The sequence below is a fragment of the Embiotoca jacksoni genome, unplaced genomic scaffold (assembly GCF_022577435.1).
Source record: "Embiotoca jacksoni isolate LCO1_2020_lvr unplaced genomic scaffold, fEmbJac1.0.p SCAF_19, whole genome shotgun sequence".
In the NCBI taxonomy this organism is placed as follows: Eukaryota; Metazoa; Chordata; class Actinopteri; family Embiotocidae; genus Embiotoca; species Embiotoca jacksoni.
Window position 1 is genome coordinate 6137924 of NW_027185329.1, and position 19651 is coordinate 6157574.

The 19651-nt window shown below is 37.8% G+C and overlaps 1 protein-coding gene across 4 annotated transcripts in view; it reads right to left on the reverse strand.

Annotated features, from left to right (window-relative positions):
- Positions 1–19651, reverse strand: part of pde4ba (phosphodiesterase 4B, cAMP-specific a) — a 164175-nt gene that overhangs the window by 45057 nt on the left and 99467 nt on the right. For all 4 annotated transcript variants that reach the window (XM_069153187.1, XM_069153189.1, XM_069153190.1 and 1 more), the window contains 4 exons: positions 10198–10392; positions 8854–8890; positions 8498–8568; positions 6140–6192 (listed from right to left, as the gene is read on the reverse strand). In XM_069153187.1, coding sequence (XP_069009288.1) covers positions 6140–6192; positions 8498–8568; positions 8854–8890; positions 10198–10392 — 356 coding nt within the window. The remainder of the gene's footprint in view (positions 1–6139; positions 6193–8497; positions 8569–8853; positions 8891–10197; positions 10393–19651) is intronic.

Genomic DNA, 19651 nt, shown 5'->3' on the forward strand with positions numbered 1-19651 from the left:
TAGTAACGTTTTTGTGCTGTTAAAGGCAATATTTATTAGACTGGATTTTCCAGTTCATATCCGAATCTAAACTGATCACTAAAATCACAGCTCGTGAGATTAGTTTAGAATCTTTTTGGATGAAAGATGCACAGTCTGAATTTAAATCCATTGTAAGTAACCCCTCCCTGTTTGAGTCTCTTGGTTCGGACAGATTCCATGTACAAATCTGTAGGATGTGGCACAATAAAATGTTTTGAATATGAGTAAAAAAATTAATTACACAAATTTTTCAGCTTTGTTATATGAAACCTGTGCACAGTCAAAGCTTTGACGACCAAATACAGCAGCAGCACTATCTTAATTCACCACTGTGTTTTCATAACAAGCTTTTCCCTCAAACACAGTTAAAAATGTCCTGGTCAAAGACAAAGAGAAAGTTGCTGGAAACCCTCCCCGTGTGTAGACTGTACCATATACAGCAAATGTGTGTGCAATGTTTTTCTACCCTATTGCATAACAGATCCATATTGTACAAATACCTTTCACCAATACAGTGAACTCATACTTATTGTGCAGAGTTGACCAAAGAAGTACGGCTTCTTTTCGGGAAAATGTCACGGGGGACTGCTCGCCATGTACGAAAACATCCACACAATGGAAAGGCACAATGGGATTTAAAAAGCCAACTCATTCACACCTTAGACTGAGGTTGGAAGAGGTCAAAAGCCCTTCGCCTCACATATATCCTGTATGATAGCATTTAATCACAGAGATCATCTTTACCAGGAAATCAGGTCAAACGTTTGTGACGTTCTCATCGCTAAATGCTATAGAAATTAGACAGAATATTTCCTGACTCTGTTATGACACCCTGACACAAAACAGCTGCTGTGGGTCAGTTGCTCTCTATTATGTGGAAATTTTCAGTCCATGTACAAACAGACCTCACCAACCTGTTTGAGATTGTGACGTGATGATGGCTCTGTAAAAACAAAGAGACTCCTTTACAGCTTTCATTGCTGTACTCAGTAACGTCAATGCCTAAAAATACCAAAATCTGCAGAGCTTGGAGCATGCAGACTTTTTGATTTCAAGTCAATAAGTTACAAGTGATATCACGAAGAAAGATTAGTAATCAAATCTACTTAAATTCATGTTAGTTCCATCAATCCATTATCTATACCCGCTTTATCCTGTAAAGGGTCACAAGGTGCTGGAGCCCATCCCAACTGCTATTGGGCAAAAAGCAGGATACACACTGGACATGTCGCCAGTCTCGCTGCCTTATCTTTGTCTTATTGTTGGTTGTACCTATTACACAAAGAACTCATCAATTATCTGCATCCCTATCTGACCCACAGTATATTATCGATGGCATCTCCACCTTTATCTCGTGAGAAAAAAGTGTTGTTCTGTAGTTTTCCAGCGAGAAAGGCACTGGTTTGACCATTATGACCTCGACAACATCACAGTGTGTACAGTGTGATTTTAAAACTGTGACAGTGAAACTTCAGAACACACGGTGCCGGTAAACATAATAACAGCTCTGTGGATATTTTTGCACTCACCGTTGAATAGAATAAGGTTGTGGGTGGGACCTGATACACTGTAGGTCAAGGTTGCGTAACATGCCCTCAACACAAACACCCTCCACTCAATTAACACACGCTTGTGGTACAGTTTCTCTACCAGAAATTCAGATTTTAATAACTTCACACCATTTTAACAAATATAAAGTCCTTGTTACATACTTTCTCAGTCTCAACTGCTGTTTAATTGCAATGTGTTACTGCACAGCAGCAACAGAGACGCACAAAAAAAAAAAATCACCACACAATCCTACCTTGATACTAAGTATATATAGTGTAGATTAATCACTGATCAATATCCAGTATGTGTGATTTAAATAACTACTATATCATATTATGAACTAAAAGGGTAAACTGAAGCCAGGTTTTTGAGAGATTGTTTTGCGCCTTTGGTGATATTGTCAGCAGAGCACATGTTTCAGTCAAAGGAGGTGCCCCAGTTTTGCATCACATGACTTAAAATCTGCTTGATTTATTTCATGAATGTTGTTCAAACTGAATTAGAAGAAATACAAAAATGTATGTTGTGCCATGGAGAAGGTGAAATAGGTTCACCTGCGGGTAATGCAGTGTGCAGCACTGTCGGTATTTACGTATTATATCATCGTGTCAGCATGTGCATGCTTGTGCAGTGTGTGGGCATAGACAATAGGCCTTTGTCTCACCGCATCCTATTTTTCTTCAGTGAGTTTACACACACACACACACACACACACACACACACACACATACACACACACACACACACACACACACACACACACCTCATCCATACACAGTTCCTCCTGGCTTCCGTCAAGTTACAGCGGTTTAGAGACAGCAAAACAGGAACAATCTGATACTCTCTTCCTGCCTCACATTTCCTGCCCCATCCCCCCAATAGAGAGAGAAAGAGGTGAATGAAAAAGAAGAATAAAGACATAAATGAATAAGAGAGAGGAGGACGCAGGGAGATGTGTTTGCCAGGTGTGTGTTTGTGAATATGGTGTGCAGTGACGATGTGGCCAGAGATTAATGAGAAAACAGTGGGACTGAGTTGATGGGAGATTGTGTGGCTTGCGGGTGTTGACTATACAACCAACTAAGTATCTGAGATGAGACATTTACCAGTGAAATCCTGCATCAGGATGTAAAGTTTAACATGTAACTGACTACTCTTAAGAGAATGTTTGGATTGGAAAAATATATAAATATTAACAAAGGTACTGAACCAATGATCCAAAAACACTGTGTTCTTACACATTCGTTTCCAAGTAACAATTAATTTCAGTTATAAATGATCTGATTGCTTTCTTTATGGTCTTTTGTTGTATAAAATGTCAGAAAATATAAACATCCGCTTGTTTTGTCCAAAACACAGCACAAAACGAAAAGATTTATGATTAAATATTAAATAATACAAAAAAATTCTCATGATTTTAATTTCGGGCCAAAAATTTTTTTTATGGGATTTCACACAAAAAAATTATATTAAAAAAAATGTATTTCCTGTCAGTCAATTAATTGTATGAATTGGAGGCAAGCTTACACAAGTTGAAACGAGTAAAGCTTTTGCTGTGCAACCAAACTTTACAGACAATGAATATACTAAAACAGAAAAGAAAAATGAGCAAGAAATAATATCAAAACCCAAAAGCATACTAAAAAAGGGAGCCATGTAGTATGAAATTAAATCAGCAAAATGTATTTAAAACCGTGATTAGCCTTTGTCTTTAGTTGTTTCTTAAGAAGCACTTAACTGAGCATGAGGAACATGGTTACAAGTGTACACTGCTTTTCTAGTTCAATAAACTGAGATGAACCCACTACACTGGTTGTCCTGTTATAATGAGGGAACATGTAATCCACATGCAACAGTACAGATCATTCATGTGTTTTTATGTTTTGTGGACAATAGCAAGGAACAAAATATATCAGGCTTTGGCGGACAATCGTCGTAAGTGAAATACATTTTTAGTTAATGATCTTTCCTCGGGATTTGTAAATAAATTGTAAAAGATAAAAATGTTTTTCTTTGTCCTTTGATAAGTTTTAACGGAAAACAAAACCTAAAAGATCACGTCAAAGCAGGTCAAAAGTGCACATGGAAAAAAATAATGAAATGTTTGCGTAGATGAGGAGTCAACTGTAATAATAATATTTAAACTTGGGGACTTGCAAAGCTATAAAGCTGATAGTAACACGTGCTGGTAATTTAGCGACAACCTTACAACAAAATGTCACTCACACGCATATTTTCCAAATCTCTCTTACACACACACACAAGCTCAGAGCACCTGATGAGCTGCGGTTCTGAAGAAGGAAGTGAAAACTCAGTCCATCTGCTTTGACAGGAAGTCAACAGAAGCCACATACAGGCATGCTGACGTCAATCAGAGCCACAGGAACACCTCCCCACTGCACACTCACACACATACACACACACACATTACTCACAATGATACATACACCCAACAATAAACGCTCATTCAAATTAGACACCTTGTCAGTCCAAAATTGCAAAATTGCATGAAGCAAAGTTTAAACACCATCAACAACTGAAATATTCACTTACACATATGCCAGTAAATTAAGCATTGCACGCGCACGCACACACACACACACACACACACACACACACACACACACACACACACACACACACACACACACACACACACACTATATAAACAGTGTAATGTGTTACTTGGTTTTCAACCACATGAACCAATAGATTTAAGTAATAACATAAGAAAATGACTCAAATTTAATCCAACAAGAATTTGGTCAATTATGCCTTATTTAGGATCACAAATAAAAAAAATAAAAAACAGTATAAATACACTGCACTATATAGATGTTATAGGATTCTACCAAAGGAGTGTAGTTCTAAGTGAGACTTATGAACAAAAGGGCAGTGAAGACAACAGTTACCTCTGCTGAATCTATCGAGGCTTCAATTTCACTTGTTCTACGTCATATCTGGCCGAGCTGGTTTCATATGAAACTTTCCGGTTGTTTGATGGTTAACTGCGCTCAATGCCTTCAGTTTCATTGTTGCTCATCTCGTCTCTCTTTACACAAAAACTCATTAGCTGCTGCCGTTTTTAATGCAATATCTCGACTGTGTGGGAACACCGGCCTCCAGATGTGAGGTCAAAGGTCTCATCACATCTTAAATTAAATATTCAATAATTAATATTTTAGCAAAATGCACACAACACACACGTTGAGTGTTCACGTGACAAATATACCATAATACGCAGTGTGAAAATTATTTTTACATTTCCTTTTAATCCCTTCTTACTCAAAAAAATGATTTTACCTTAAAAACACAATATTCCCTTGTTGTCCAGCTGGTTGCTGTAATATCACTCACAGACAGTCGCTGAGTCTTTCACCATATCTTAAAAAAAGCTGTGTGTTTGGAACACAAGCCAATAGGTGGACATCAGAGGAGGAAATATGGTTTGAGTAATTTCTTTTCCAAATACAGTAACTGATCAAGGTGACCAAAGCTCCTGATATACTTTGCGTGAAGGAGGATGATGCACAGCTACCTCTCAGTCTTTCAGACAGTAATACAACAAAGGTATCACTTTGTATCACAAATATATTGTCTGAGCACCAAAGAACTGTTTGTGATATTTCTTACTTACACTGGGAATAAGGAGCCAAATGAAACAAATAATTGAAAGCTTTAAGCTTTCAAGTTTTAAAAGCGACACATTTTGTCTGTATCTTGTATTTGACTGTCATTGTCGTTAGATTTGTTATGGCCTCTTTAAACCAACATCTCATGGAGAAACGTGGACGTGCAGAATTTACAGAAATGCTCTTTAAACAAACTCAATTGCGTACAATGTGTATAATAACATTAATCTTGTGTCTTCCTGTAGCACACAACCTTGACGGAGCAAGTGAACAGACATAAATCTTCTTCTCGCAAAGAAACCAACGGCAATATGCGCCGCACAAACACACACAGACATGTGCTGTGTCGTGCTCATAAAGTCATGTACTGCTTGCACACATACAGTATACTCACACACTGCCTCTTACTGGCCTAGATGTGTACATGCACTCACATACACAACGGTACAGTAACACACACACACACACACACACACACACACACACACACACACACACACACACACACACACACACACACACAGCTGGTCAGAATCAAATGTGATGAAAGAAGACAGGGGAGGTTTGCTGTTATCTTAAACTGAGCTGCTCAGTGTGGTCTCTGTGTGTGAGTGTGAGTCTGCATGTGCACGGGTGTTTGTCTGAAGTGGCAGTTTAATTGTGTTTGAGCGAGGTTAATGAGCTTGGTGACAGAATAGTCTGGACTACAATGTTGGAGCTGGATACAGATGGCGCAAAAAGTGAAAGTCGTCACGTAGGCGAATTCGTGAGAAAAGGACAAGGCGAAGGAGGGAGGGAGGAGTAGAGAATAATGAGAACAAGGAAAAATGGCAGTAGAAAAATGTGTGAGAGATATAAACCAGATAAGTAATAAAAAGTTCATGCAGCTTTACAGAAGTCAGACACGTAGCAGGACATTCCTGTGAGCTTCTTACCTGGGAGGCAAACTCTGGTGATTGGAGGTTGGGTTGTTGCTGCAGGAGACCTCCTAAAAGAACAAAAGAAAGACAAAGAAGATGTTACAAAACAAAGAATATCCTCTATAAACTTCATCTTTATAGAGTGAGCACCCCCTAAAGTACAAACCCATTTTTTTTCACTCGGTATCTAAAAGAAAAGATTAACAGCACTTTTGTTTCCGGCAATCAAATATGAAGCTACAGCCAGCAGGCAGTTAACTTGGTTTAGCTCAAAGACTTGAAACAAGGAGAAGCTGTTAGCTTGGATGGAGCTGCCTACCACAGACACCAGAAAATCATTGTGCCCGGGAAAAACATAGTTCGGCACATAACCACCATAAAACCGCAATGTGGTAATCAGTGGTCTTTAAAGGTGCTGTTTGGCTCATTTTAATACCTTTTTTCAAAGCCAGGCTATTTCACTCTGTGTCCAGTCTTTGTGCAAAGTTTAGCTTGTGTTAGAGTCTCCTGGTTGAAGGTTCATATAGAAAACACACAGATGTGAGAGTGAGAATGATTTTCTCATCCAAACCTACAAAAAAACAAACACGTGTATTTTCCAAAGCATCAAATTGTTCCTAAAATTGATGACAAATAGGACTAGTTTAAAGTGAGGATGTTTTGTTTTTATTTAAAGAGATCAGTCATCCCATATTTATTGTAATTGTACCTTGTCGTGCTACAGAAAGACAAAGAAGTTGTTTCATAGTAGTGGTGGGCGATATAACCCTAACATTATATACCACTATTTGAGGTTATTTCTATAAAATGTATATTCTTGGAATCATGAAAAAGTACAGAAAAATATGTTAGCGTTAATTTAAAGAAAAATAAATTGCAACAAAATAAGTGTTATGATTTAATTTTTCTGCCTAAACGTAACAGTTTGCTTACAGATATTTAGTTCAAACTAAGCAAAAAAAAAATTCTCAGGTCTTTATTCTGTAAACAACAACAGTAAATCAGAGTGAGATTAAGATTATGCATAGAAAGTTTTTTGCTGTGTGCCTAAATTACACATGTAACCCAGCCTACCCAGAGTCAGATGTTCCAAACGAGTTAAATGTAAAGCGACTCAATTGCGGTATGTGCCTGGGGTCAGTATTCTGTAGTATGTCCCTAAAAAACATAGTTAGAATAATGAAGGTGAAAAGGGAACATCTGAAGGCACAAAGTACTGTGTGTGTGTGTGTGTGTGTGTGTGTGCGTCTGTGTGTGCGTCTGCGTGTATGCGTGTGGCTGTTGGAGAGTATGCAGTAGACAGTGTTTCGATAAATTTCCTTTCAGCAGACTCATTGATCATCTGCCTGATCTTGAGTGTAGAAGTAATTCAGTGTATGATCACATTACCATGTTTGTCCATGTCTGTGCACATGTGTGTGTTTCTGTCTCAGCTCCAGTCTGTGTGTTGTCAGAACCAAATGTAGGTCAGACAGGCTTTAGGTAGTCAATACAGCACACTGGATGTTACTATAGCCTTCAGTAGAGCAGAGGGCTCTTAGCATCTGATCCACATACACACTCACACATAAGCTTCCGTAGTGAAAAACAGAGGGAAAGGTGGCCTACATACATATCTCCAGGTCATGTGGATCTGCAGTCCCACCTCCGCTGGGAGTGATGATGCTCAAGGTGACTGCTGCTGCAGCTTTAAAGGGCTCTATTGCTTTCATCAAGCTTGTGAATAAAGAACTCATACTTAATATATAACTTATAGACTGCATGGGGTGAACAAAGCTCTATTTTAGAGAAAAGGGAACAAATTAAAGGGCACCGGATTGGTTTCATTGCACTTATTTTAGGGGTTTGTTTCATAAAATGTTTGTTTGACACAAAGTTTTCTTCTTTTTTTTTTTTTTGCCCTGGATCATCATGCAAAACACGTAGATGCAGTGTGCTTCACCGCAACAAAGCACTTCCATATCATAGAGCATTTTAATCACGCGGCATGTAAGAGGAAACTATTTCTTAATTTATCAAGAAATAACAGACAAATGACAGATTTAAAATTTCAATTATACTGTCAAAATAATACTAAGTCACATGAAGTTATCTTTTAAATTCTATTGTGTGTTTGTACAAGGCATGTAGTGTGTTTGTTGGCTGGACTAGTTTAGCTGCCATACTGGTGGAAACAGCTGTGATGTCAGAAAGCTCGATGCTTCCACCTTGTGACCAATTGATGTGAGTGCACACCAGTTCATCTGGTTCTCCCCAGATGAGATGATCTAAACTTTTCCTTTGACTTGTCTTTGCATTTTGGAAAGCTATTATCATTTTGTAGAAACCAATAGAAGAGTCTTTTTAAATGAATTCTGATTCAGTCACACTTACTTGCTGGAGGCACACTGGACATTGGTCAGAGCAGTGAAGTTATTCCTTACACTTCGAAGGCTTGCCAGAACCTAAACAGGTAGAGGGAGAGATAATCAGTGGCATCGTTTGTCATTTTTGTATTAACGGTGCAGCTTAATTAATGTTTTATGTGGTTGTAGAGCAGGGTGCGAAGAATATGTAAACATATTAAATTAATCTTAATAAATTACCTATATTTCTGCATATCATTTCTGCAATCAGTGTTGGATCAATACTCCAACTCAGTGTTTAACAAACATGTCTGTGTGGTATTAGGGGATGGGCTATATAAAGGGCTTAAGAGCATTTTGGGGAACAGACAGCGAGATATTTACCTGAGCAAAAGGCGTTACGATCAGGTCATCACCATGTCTACAAACACAAGAAAGAGAAATACAGTGAGAAACATGATCACTAAATGTCAGATGTTGCTGTTGCATTAAGGTCATATGATTTCGTTCCGCATCATCACCATAGAGCAAGAAAAATGTTAAGTAACAACAATACGCAATGATTAGCACGACCCGAGCAACCTCGTTATTATAACTGAAATAGAAGGAGTCCGTGGAGGGAGACGTATGGGAGGATGTTCGTGGGTCAAAAATAGGAGTGTTTGTACTGACAGTAAACTATTTTAGTAAGTTGAGCTAAGGTGAGAAACTGGTCTGTGGGTTTCAACTTATTTTCATGTTATGGAACATCTGGGGTCATACACAGTGGCTGGAACAACTTTAGCACTAAAATGTAACATACACATGAATGCAGCAGTTTTATAAATCCAAAAACAGCATCTATAGTAGTTGCAAAACACTGACAGGGAGCATTTTCTGTATAGTGTGTGTAGTCTTACTACTCACACATAAAGTAAATAATGTTGATAATACTTGCATACTTTTACATCATACAGGTTTTGAATGGAGAACTTTGTGGTGGAATATTTTTATAGTGTGGTATTAGTACTTTTACTTGAGGACCTGAATACTTCTCCCACCACTGTAGTCAGTGAGAAACTCCTTAAATGCCTTATTCAATGATGCACTTTAAAAAATAATTAAAAGGAGATCTGTGTTAACCAATATGACCAAAACACATTTTTTTTGTCAAAAAAAAAAAAATCCCTTCATATTCACTCTTTATTCAACTTGAATTTGTGTAAATATGGTAGTCGATAATTCATAATTATTGTGTGCAACCTTTAAAATTTTGGTTAAAGGGAAAACAGACACAATATATTTGTGATATTTGATATGTTAAAATGTTAAAACCCAATACATGTTTTCAACAATGTTCATCAGAGACCGTAATGAAAACGGAAAGAAAATAGGAATGTGTATCTTTGTAGAAATGTGTACAGAAACAAGTAATTGCCTCAACATTAGAATCTTTGCAGCAACTACAGAAATTAAACCTAAAATTGCCTTGGCCAAATTCAGACAGGTAATTGTGATCGATTCCATCCAAGAACAATTGTTAATCTTGGTATCCTGTTTGCAGGTCTGTGAGTCCCTTGGTATTTGAATTTAAACATGAATAATTCAGAAGTAATTAAGGTATTCAGTTGCTGCTAAGATTCAAATTGTTATCTACGACGCTGCTTGCTGTTTTTTTTATTTTTTTTTTATCTCTTTGTGTTCACCTGCTCAACACTGGGACGCTGATCTCCATTTGTGTCTACTTACAGTTCGGAGGCGATGGAGGAGTTTCGTGACATGGACTTGGGTGACAGATCATAGTCGCTGTCAGAGCGGTAGAGGAAGGACTCTCGGCGCTGGTTATGACCGGGGAAGTTGGTGTGGAGGACCAGACCAGAGCCGGGGGAGGCCTGGGGGTCCAGAGGGCTGCAGCTGGCAGACGGGCCATTCTCCACATCAAAACTGCAAACAGATCAACACAAAGATTTCAAGAGGTAAACTTTTTTTGTTTTGTTTTTTTCAGAAATGGGAGGTGTAGCGAATAAAAACAGATAGAAATAGGTGTATTTTTTTGTTTTAGTTAGGAAATTATTGGAGGTGGCTTTAAGATTCAAGTCAACAAAAGTCGGTAGCATTAGACTCAAACATTACTCATATCTTACGGACTCTCAGCTTTGGAGTAAGCAGATATATCCAAATGGGGACAAAGGTAACAAAACTATAATTAGAAATCAGTCTACAATAAGTGCTTCTGGCTTTTCAGCTCATTTTTAGTCTGATTACCTTCTGTGGACGTCCTTAGGTTTTAACTGAGCACCAAGACAGGGGAAAAGGAATTCTTTCACATGTCAACATCCCCTCAGCAGATAAGCTGCAGTCACACACTCCCTTAATTATGCAGACGAGCGCACACACGCACGCACGCACACGCACACGCACACACACACACACACACACACACACACACACGTGAATAGACTTGACCAGGCAAGAAAGGGCAGGATGACATGCGAGTGCAGTGTTCATTCACTGATGAGTATTAGTGAGAATGAGGCTCATACGTGAGAATAAGGAAGTGAGGGGAGGAATGGGGGAGGTGGATCTGATCGAGACATCACTGAGGAGGAGGAGGAGGAGGAGCTGAAGAGTAGAAGTCACCATGAGGATGTTTTTTTTGTTCTGGCTGTCGTGTATCTTCCTAGACACTCTCCAAACAAACAGTCTGTGTGTGATATTTACTTTTATTGCATTTTCCGCTGTAGTTTGAGTTTCTGTAAGTCGGTATCTTTCATGACTTTGTTCCGCCGTCACTTCTCAGTCTGTATAGTAAACACACACCAGCAGACGAGATGCTGGTTACACGACAAACTCTGTTAACTGACAACTTTGAAAGATATATTTGCGATGTTTTTCCATCAAAATGTAAAACGTTTGTTGAAAGGTCACAAATGTAGATATATTGTCTATTATTTTTTTGTATCATTGCGCTTATGCAGTCTTTTTTTTGTTTATTATAATTAAACATTGGATGGAAAACGCATCAGTTCATCTATGAAAAGAGGACAGAAAAACCAGACACTCAGAAGCTGTCAAACTGTCTGCAGCTGATAGACCTGATCTTGTGTTAGACTGTGATAAACAGCATCAAAACTGGCTTTTACTTTAAAAGAAACATAAAGATTTGCTGCTTTATGTCCATGTTAAATTCAACTGCACATGAATAGTTTTTACACTTAATGATCATGACATTATGACATTTGGGACTGAACACATGGAGATGTCATGTTTTTCATCCCCATGGGCAAGTGAGACATCAAAAACAAAGGAGTGTCTTTTATTTACACAAAAATGATGGGCATCTGGGTCCAAACAAAAAACGCACTTCAGAATGGATAAAAACAGGAAGTGAATGAGGCAAGACTATCAGTAAAAAAAAAAAAAATCAAGGTTAAGAGCAAATAGATCAAGATCAGTGCCAAAGAAAACAAGAAAACATGCATAGATTTGGTTCCTATTAGACCATATGAGACCCCGATCTAAACTTTTGTTTTCAGCTTTTACCTTAAAATAGCAAAAACTCCCTGCTCTGAAAATCTGCGGCGCCTCCCAGTTGTAATGCCTTCTGTCAAAAGTTACATTTTAAGGATCTACAATTCCTGCAAAGAATTTCAGATTCAAATGTTCTGCTTCTAAACATGTCACGATGACGTAGTAAAGTAATGTAAAAAAAAAAAAAGAATGAACAGAATAGATCAAAGGTGAATGAAAAGTGTGTGCTTATCCTTTTCACATGCAAACGCATGCATACGCACTATGTGCGATGTATATACTGCTCAACTGCTCTGCCCTCGGGTCAATCCACTGCTTTGTGTGTTGGGATCACGTGCAGTGACGACTAATTCTGCAGGCGAGCCTATTGAACCACATCTCACAACTGTCCGCTCTTTTTCTTTTCCAACTGAAGACAATGCGTCACATTAACTTTGTTGTTAAATATTATTTACAGTCCTTGTAAACTCAAAAGGATAACATTTTCACTCACAGCCAGGAAAGGCTTCCAAGATCTATCTATCCAAAAAGGCTTTCAGCAAAAACCCTGTCTGTATGTTTTTTTTGCCAAAACTGCCACCACCAACAACAACTACACCCACTGGGAAGAGACAACATAGCTTCAAACTCAAAATCACAAACACAGGCACCCTTCACTTGAGTAAAAGTAGTAATATCACAGCGTTAAACCACACAAATACACGTAAAAACCCTGCTCTTAATTAGGTACAAAATTACCATTAGTAAAATTTCTTGAGGTATTCATTTAGCGGAAAACTAACTCAGTGATACGTAAAGTCAACATCTGTGAAGTAACTCCAGCTGTGAGGTAAATGAAGTGGAATAAGAAATACAAGACTGTCCTCTGAAATGTAGTGGAAGAGGAATATAATGTGTATTAGAACGGAAAATATCAAATAAAGTATCACAAAATTGCACCACTGCAGACTGGATGTTTATGTCACTAAGTCAACACCTCAGTTCCTGTCTGATCTTGATATGAGTCACATCTCATGAGAAGGACTTTCCAGTTAAGTGAGTCATGTAAGAAGGTAACAGTTGGGATTGAGGTGTTTATGACGTTTATTGCAAGAAGAAAAACAAATCATGGGCACCTCTGTCACAGCCCCCTCCCCCTCAACAGAGAGGGCTGCTGATGGATGTTGTGTTATGTAAGCAATAATACACAATTAAATGTCTCAGTGTGAGTTTTTCTAGTACAACCTGGAGTGCATAATGTGCTCACACCTGTATAATGGACAATTAACAAGGAAAAAAGGGAACAGAGTTTCAAAACTCATCCTAGTTTTTTATAGTGTGTATGTGATGTGTTAATTAAGCCCACTGTAAATCAGTCATGATGTTGTTTTGATATATATTTTTCGATTGATGTGTAGTGATTCATGAATGATTAAATGTGGTAGGGCTGAAACTAATAATAATTTTAAGCACCAGTTAATCAATTAACAACTTTATTCTGATAATTTAATCCGTGATTAGACAGGTTCACACATTTTCAAGTTTGTAACAGTCAGGTGTAAATTTCTACATTGAAACTTTTCTCAAGACTGTAATCAGCCCTTATTTTGTGAATAGACATTTTCTTTATGCATTTCCACTTGGTGAAAACATTTATTCAAGAGTTTATCTGAAGCTGATGAGAAGTTACCTGTTAGAAAGGTATCTTTTTTTTTTTTTTTTACAGTTATTAGAACAGAACAAAACTGTTTCAGTGGTCATGTAGCGGCATGTGAGTGTATTATTTTAGGTTAGACTTGAAAACCTTTGAACCTATCCTTTAATCATTTGGTCTATAGAATATGAAGAAAATTAAATAAAAACTGAATCACCCAAAGCATCTTAAAATAGTTTGTTTTGTTTAACCAACCGTCTAAAACTGAAAAATGTTACAATTATATAAAACTCACTGAGAATCTGGAAAGAGCCAAAGCTTTTGCAGAACAAATGACTTCATCAAAAAACAAAATAGCTGTCTGATTTTCTTAATTGTGTAGAATAGTAGAGACGTGAAGCTTCCTTTTAAAAAATTATTCAGCAAAAAGACTCCTGATTAGTTAATTCAGACTACAAGGCAGCTGTAACCTGAACTGAGCTGAACTTGACTGTCTAATTTTCTTAGAAAAACAACATTTTAACACAAACAGTCTTGTGACTATCTGCCAATGTTTGTCTTTCGTTGGTCCCCAGGTAGCACCGACTTTAACCACCCTCATCCATGAGATCAAGGAGGAAAGTTAAATATATCTAAGTTTGAAAGATCACTGGTGACCTTTGTGACCTCAAAGCCAAAGCTCCACTTATCAGAGTTTTAACATTTTCAACTGGATCTCCTTCTATTTGCAAAATGGTGACAGAGACATAAGGTTTAAGGCTCAGAAAAGCTCCCAAGTAGACCTTAAAGTGTCGATAACTTTGATACATCTGTTGCAAACTAGAAAAAACAAGAGCAAGGTTATCGAACTGTTCTGTAATTGTTGTCTCAAGCAATACTGAAAGGCGAAAAATAAGTCTATTTATCTTGCGGCCGTGTTTTTACACTGGTCTACTTAACAGGACAAAGGAGGGATATCCAAGAATTTTGCCTTCACAAAAGACATGACCTTGGGAACAAAGATACTTTTCTGTGAAATGGGGTATCCTGGTGGGTTAGTGGATTAATGAATTTGTCTGGGAAACTACACTCACTCTCGCACCATTCCCACATGCTTTCTCTTTGAAGTTCATGCACAGGAACAAAGTCAGCACTTGGATCTTTCATTTTCCTATCTGGTGTTATTTTTACTTGTGGTGCTTTTTTAGCCTTCGTTTGGTGTATAAATATGAATTTGTGATTTTTATTGATATAGATGGTTGTGTGTAGTGATTGAATAGGTTTTGCTATATTAGGATCAGCTATAAGGGAAGCTTCTTCTATATATACAAATGTTAAAATACAAAGTTGTAATCCTTGCTCTGTCAACCGGAGGCAGGCTTCGGGTCAGGAAGGATGAGGATTGTTTACCCAAACTCTTCAGAGATCAAGAAAACCACAGTCCAGATGCTCTATTCCAATTATGAGCTTCCTAGGTAGGGGGGAAATAATAAGTCAAACTAGCATGAGTTAAAGGAATCTGACAATGTGCGAACATGAATTAAAGGGATCAAAGCATCACCGGGCTTCATGACGTACAGTTGTGTTCAGATGTTTTTTAATATGGTCTTATCTGGAACCTTTAAAAGAACGACAGGGGACACAGATTCAATGGACATGCTCTCTGATCATAATTGGTCAGTCATGTTTTTGGTGTTATGTTTCACTAAGGCAATCAGGAAGTACTACCTCTGACCCCAGAATGATTTGCTAGGATGACACGACATTCCTTTCCCATGATCCAGCTGCATCTGTCTTACTGATGAGCACGCTCACTGAGTGATGGACTGTAGCTGAGAGAACGACAGACTTAGTGACACAAGTTGAGAAGTTCTCTCCCTGTTTATTTGCTCATTGGTTCATTTTGTTGAACCACCATTATTCCTCTCTGCTGTTACAGAATGTTTCTGCAGTGCAGACTCTAAAAAATGCCCATGTAAAACATTACTACAATAATGATAGCGATTTCTCAACCAAACCAGAACAAAGACAAACATAGATTTAAAAACAAAAGAAGCTTCCCTTATAGCTGATCCTAATATAGCAAAACCTATTCAATCACTACACACAACCATCTATATCAATAAAAATCACAAATTCATATTTATACACAAAACAAAGGCTAAAAAAGCACCACAAGTACAGACAAATATCAGCTAATAGTTTTAGTAAAAAAAAACAACTACATGCTTTATGGACAATACATTTACAAAAATAATACCAGATAGGAAAATACATACATTCAGTCATATAGTCTGTTTAGGTGGATCTTTGTTTCTTCCAAGTGAAAGCACTGAAGTGATAGGGATAACTTATATATGTGTCCACATACTGAGTGGGATGTTCAGCCGGAGTGCTTCAATAAAGGTAAAAGATACAACTTTCCTCATGAAAACAAGCTGATGGGGATGTCATTCAGAGCCGTCTGTGAGCTGTCTGTCACATTTACTGGGTGCATCAATAACTACTTTGCAGTATGAACAGACATTGATGAAAGCCTTGTTGGGCTAATTGACTGTAATCACACTGCTGTATTTTAGAGGTTTGTTTGTTATTCCTTGTAACTTTATGATGGTTTCCAGATGGAAAAAACAAAAAAACAATGTAACTCAATAATAATGATACAGAAAATGGAGATGGAGACTTTTGTCTACTCGGAAATGACTATTAAACAGTTAAAAATATCCAAATGATGACTTCAATTCATCATGTTTTGTCTAACCAACAGCCAGTTTAGTATATGACAAAGAAAAACATCAAATTCTGACATTTAAGAACCTGGAATGCTTAAAAAAAAATTACTAAGATCATTAGATGATCAAAATGCTTGCCAATTATTCTCCTGTGGATCGATTATGCAATATACATTTTTAAGATCATTTCTTTATAAAACCATGAAGAAAATATGCCAATATTGCCTCTGGCTCTCAGTATTTGCTCTCCAATAAAGCCAGCTTGTCACAGAAGTCAGATAATGTCTGAAAAGTTTCTAAGTGCAAACCAGTATGCAATGACTTTGTGGTTGGTTTGCAGGAGAAAACGTATCTTCTTGTGTCAGTTAAAACCAAAATGTCTACAATAAAGTATTGTCATTCAAGTACTAATGAACCAACAGTTATACTCATTTCAACCTCATCATGGGATTAGTGGGATTTCTCTGTGCTCTAAACTCCCGAAACTGTCCCACAGCTTCGATTCAATAAAAAAGAAAGACTACAACTTTAACATGAAACTTGTGCATTCTTAGAGGAGAGAGACACAGAGTGTCGCAGACAAGGAGAAAACGCATTCTTAAACTGCGAATTAATATCTTCCTTCCTGTGTGTTAGGGTGAGGGGAAACCAGTGACCATTCATCTGTTGGGTTGTGCAAACAGAGGTGCTATGGTAACACCTCCTGTTTATCACAGTGTTAGGATTACATAGTATTCCTCCAACTGACACATGAAGTAGCTTTTCTTCTGTTATTATATGAACAATTATACTAATGTTGACAATCGTTTGGTTTAGATTAAAAAAAACAACAACATACATTTCACTATGTTATTAGTAGAGCTTTGAATTCTTGCAAAAGTTTGGGACTGAAGAAGAGAAGAGATGCTCGGGCCAGGTAGTGGATTCTAAAAAGACCTTTTTGTCTAACTAGCCAGCTCGGTGAAATGTGCCAGAGCTCTGAAATGCCCCGGAGGGACTGATGAGCTGATTGAGTGATCCCATCAGACTGAGCAAAAAATAGAAGTTGAATTTTATGTTCCAAAGACCTCAGTCAGATTTCCTTACATGAAACTGCAGCAGAGATGCCTAAAAATACAGTCGGTTAATTACCCGAGCTTGTCCAAACATGCACACGCTGAAGCAGACATTTCTCAACACATGAACTTATAAAATTCTACAGGAACAAAGGGTACAACTTAAACTTAAATATATCTGTAGAGTATGAGTTTGGCCACTGTTTATTCATACAGAGAGAGAAAACAGAGGCTGACCAAGCTGACCAGTCACATTTCTTGTTGTTGACCCACTAGATTCACTTAATACACAACTATAAACACCGCTTAAACACTCAATTTATATAAAACCAGGTTGGCTCCAGCCAATATTGCATTTTGTTTCCCACTGTCACAAATGGAAAGTAAATATTGTTAAATGTGACAGTTTTATTGAAGCCTGTTTTATTAAATTAAAAATCTATTCTCCAGCCCTGCAAAAAAAATGAAAACACAAACCACTAGAAATATACCCATAAACCACTGCTGGACCAAACCTTTAATTTCTGAAAATACATCAATCTAAAACCACACTGAGAATCAAATTTGTCCTCTGGCCTTTTTTCATCTGCAACCAAAAAAAAAATAATACAGAAGAAGAAAACTCGGGAATCCAAGTAGAAACAGGACTTATTAATAGAAATGAGGCCACTAACGTAATCACACCTTGCGCCAAGTATTATACATGCACATTTAGGTACAAAGTCATCTAGCAGATGCTCTCACTCAGAATCATTTACAGTCTAAATGCACTGCTCTCGTGTCACAAAAGTGACTGGCCAAAGGTGTGATGATGATGATGAAGGAACAGGGACTAAAGGCAAATTTGTTTGTGTTTGTGTTTGTGTAAGTGGGTGATTTAAGTTTTATATAGTGTTATATATAGCAGATAGTGACAGAGTGATGTGAACGTTTAAACTGAAATGTGCTTTTACATGTCTCAATATATCATCAACTACATGTTTAGGTTATTGTGACCCGACTTTAGGTTCATGTGATCAACCAGCTCGACGTAGAACGTGAAAGTATGAAAAGTGTCATTTCCAGTGGCCAACAGGGGGCGCTATGACTATGAGCGAATATTACCCCACAGGGGTCTTCAGGGCGGGGCTGTTATCATACCTGTGATGTTTGGAGAAGGTCGGTCCATGTACATAAGATTTAAAGCAACTCGTAGTTTCATGGCGAGATGCTCAAAATGGCCACCACGCTACGGGCACACACATCGATAAAAACGAATTATTTATACAATTTTTTAATCCCAAACATGTTTTCTATCGATAGAACCTAAATTCAAGTCGGTCGGACAAAATCCCTCGGAGGAGTTCGACAAAGTACAACGTGTCAGAATCGCCCAAAATGGCGACTAAATAAAAAATTGTGGACTTCCTGTCCATTTGACGTAACGGTGCAATGTAACTTTTTTTGTGCGTCTAGGTGTGATACACGTGTCCACCGGATTTCGTGAATTTAGGTAAATGTGGCCACCGGGGCATCTCATCTCTTTAGGGGGCGCTCTCGAGCGGTTTGGCCGAATATGATAAAGCCTCCAAAAAGGCAAATCACTTTACGTAAGGACAAGAACTACCAAGAACATTTTTACGAAATACAATAGGGCTTTCACACCGATGCTCGATGCTCGGGCCCTATTGACTTAAAAACAGGAAAAACAAGCTCAGCCGGTTGTTGCTTTAAAAGAAATTAAAAAATGTTTTAAACATTCCTGTGCTGGTAAATCTCTTTTCCATTACAACCACTGGTCTGTACAGAGTCAGGCTAACCAAGGTCACAGTTCCTCCTTCCTCCGATGACACTACACCTCAATTAATTTCATAACTTTCAATATAGGGAAGCAAATTATTTTTCAGAGTTGCTGTTGTTTGCTGAGGTCCTGACAGACATTACTAGGTACATTAATTCAAGTACTGTACTCAATCACAGATTTGAGGCCCATCACTTGAATGCTTCAATTTAATGTTACACCTCTTATACTTCCCCCTCTACTATATTCCAGAGGTAACTTTGTCCTTTTTACTGAACTGCATTCATTTGATACTTGCGGTAAATGGTCGCATTTCAGATTAAGAGTTTAAAAAGATAAATGTATTAAATAAAAGGGATTATTCAAGATATAACTGGTGGCTTCCAACTTGTATACTGTACTATCTCCATGCCATGTTTCAGATGTCAGATGCTGCAGACTCACCATTGTCTTAATCTTTGTGATCCTCCCAGCTGTCAGTATTATCACTTGC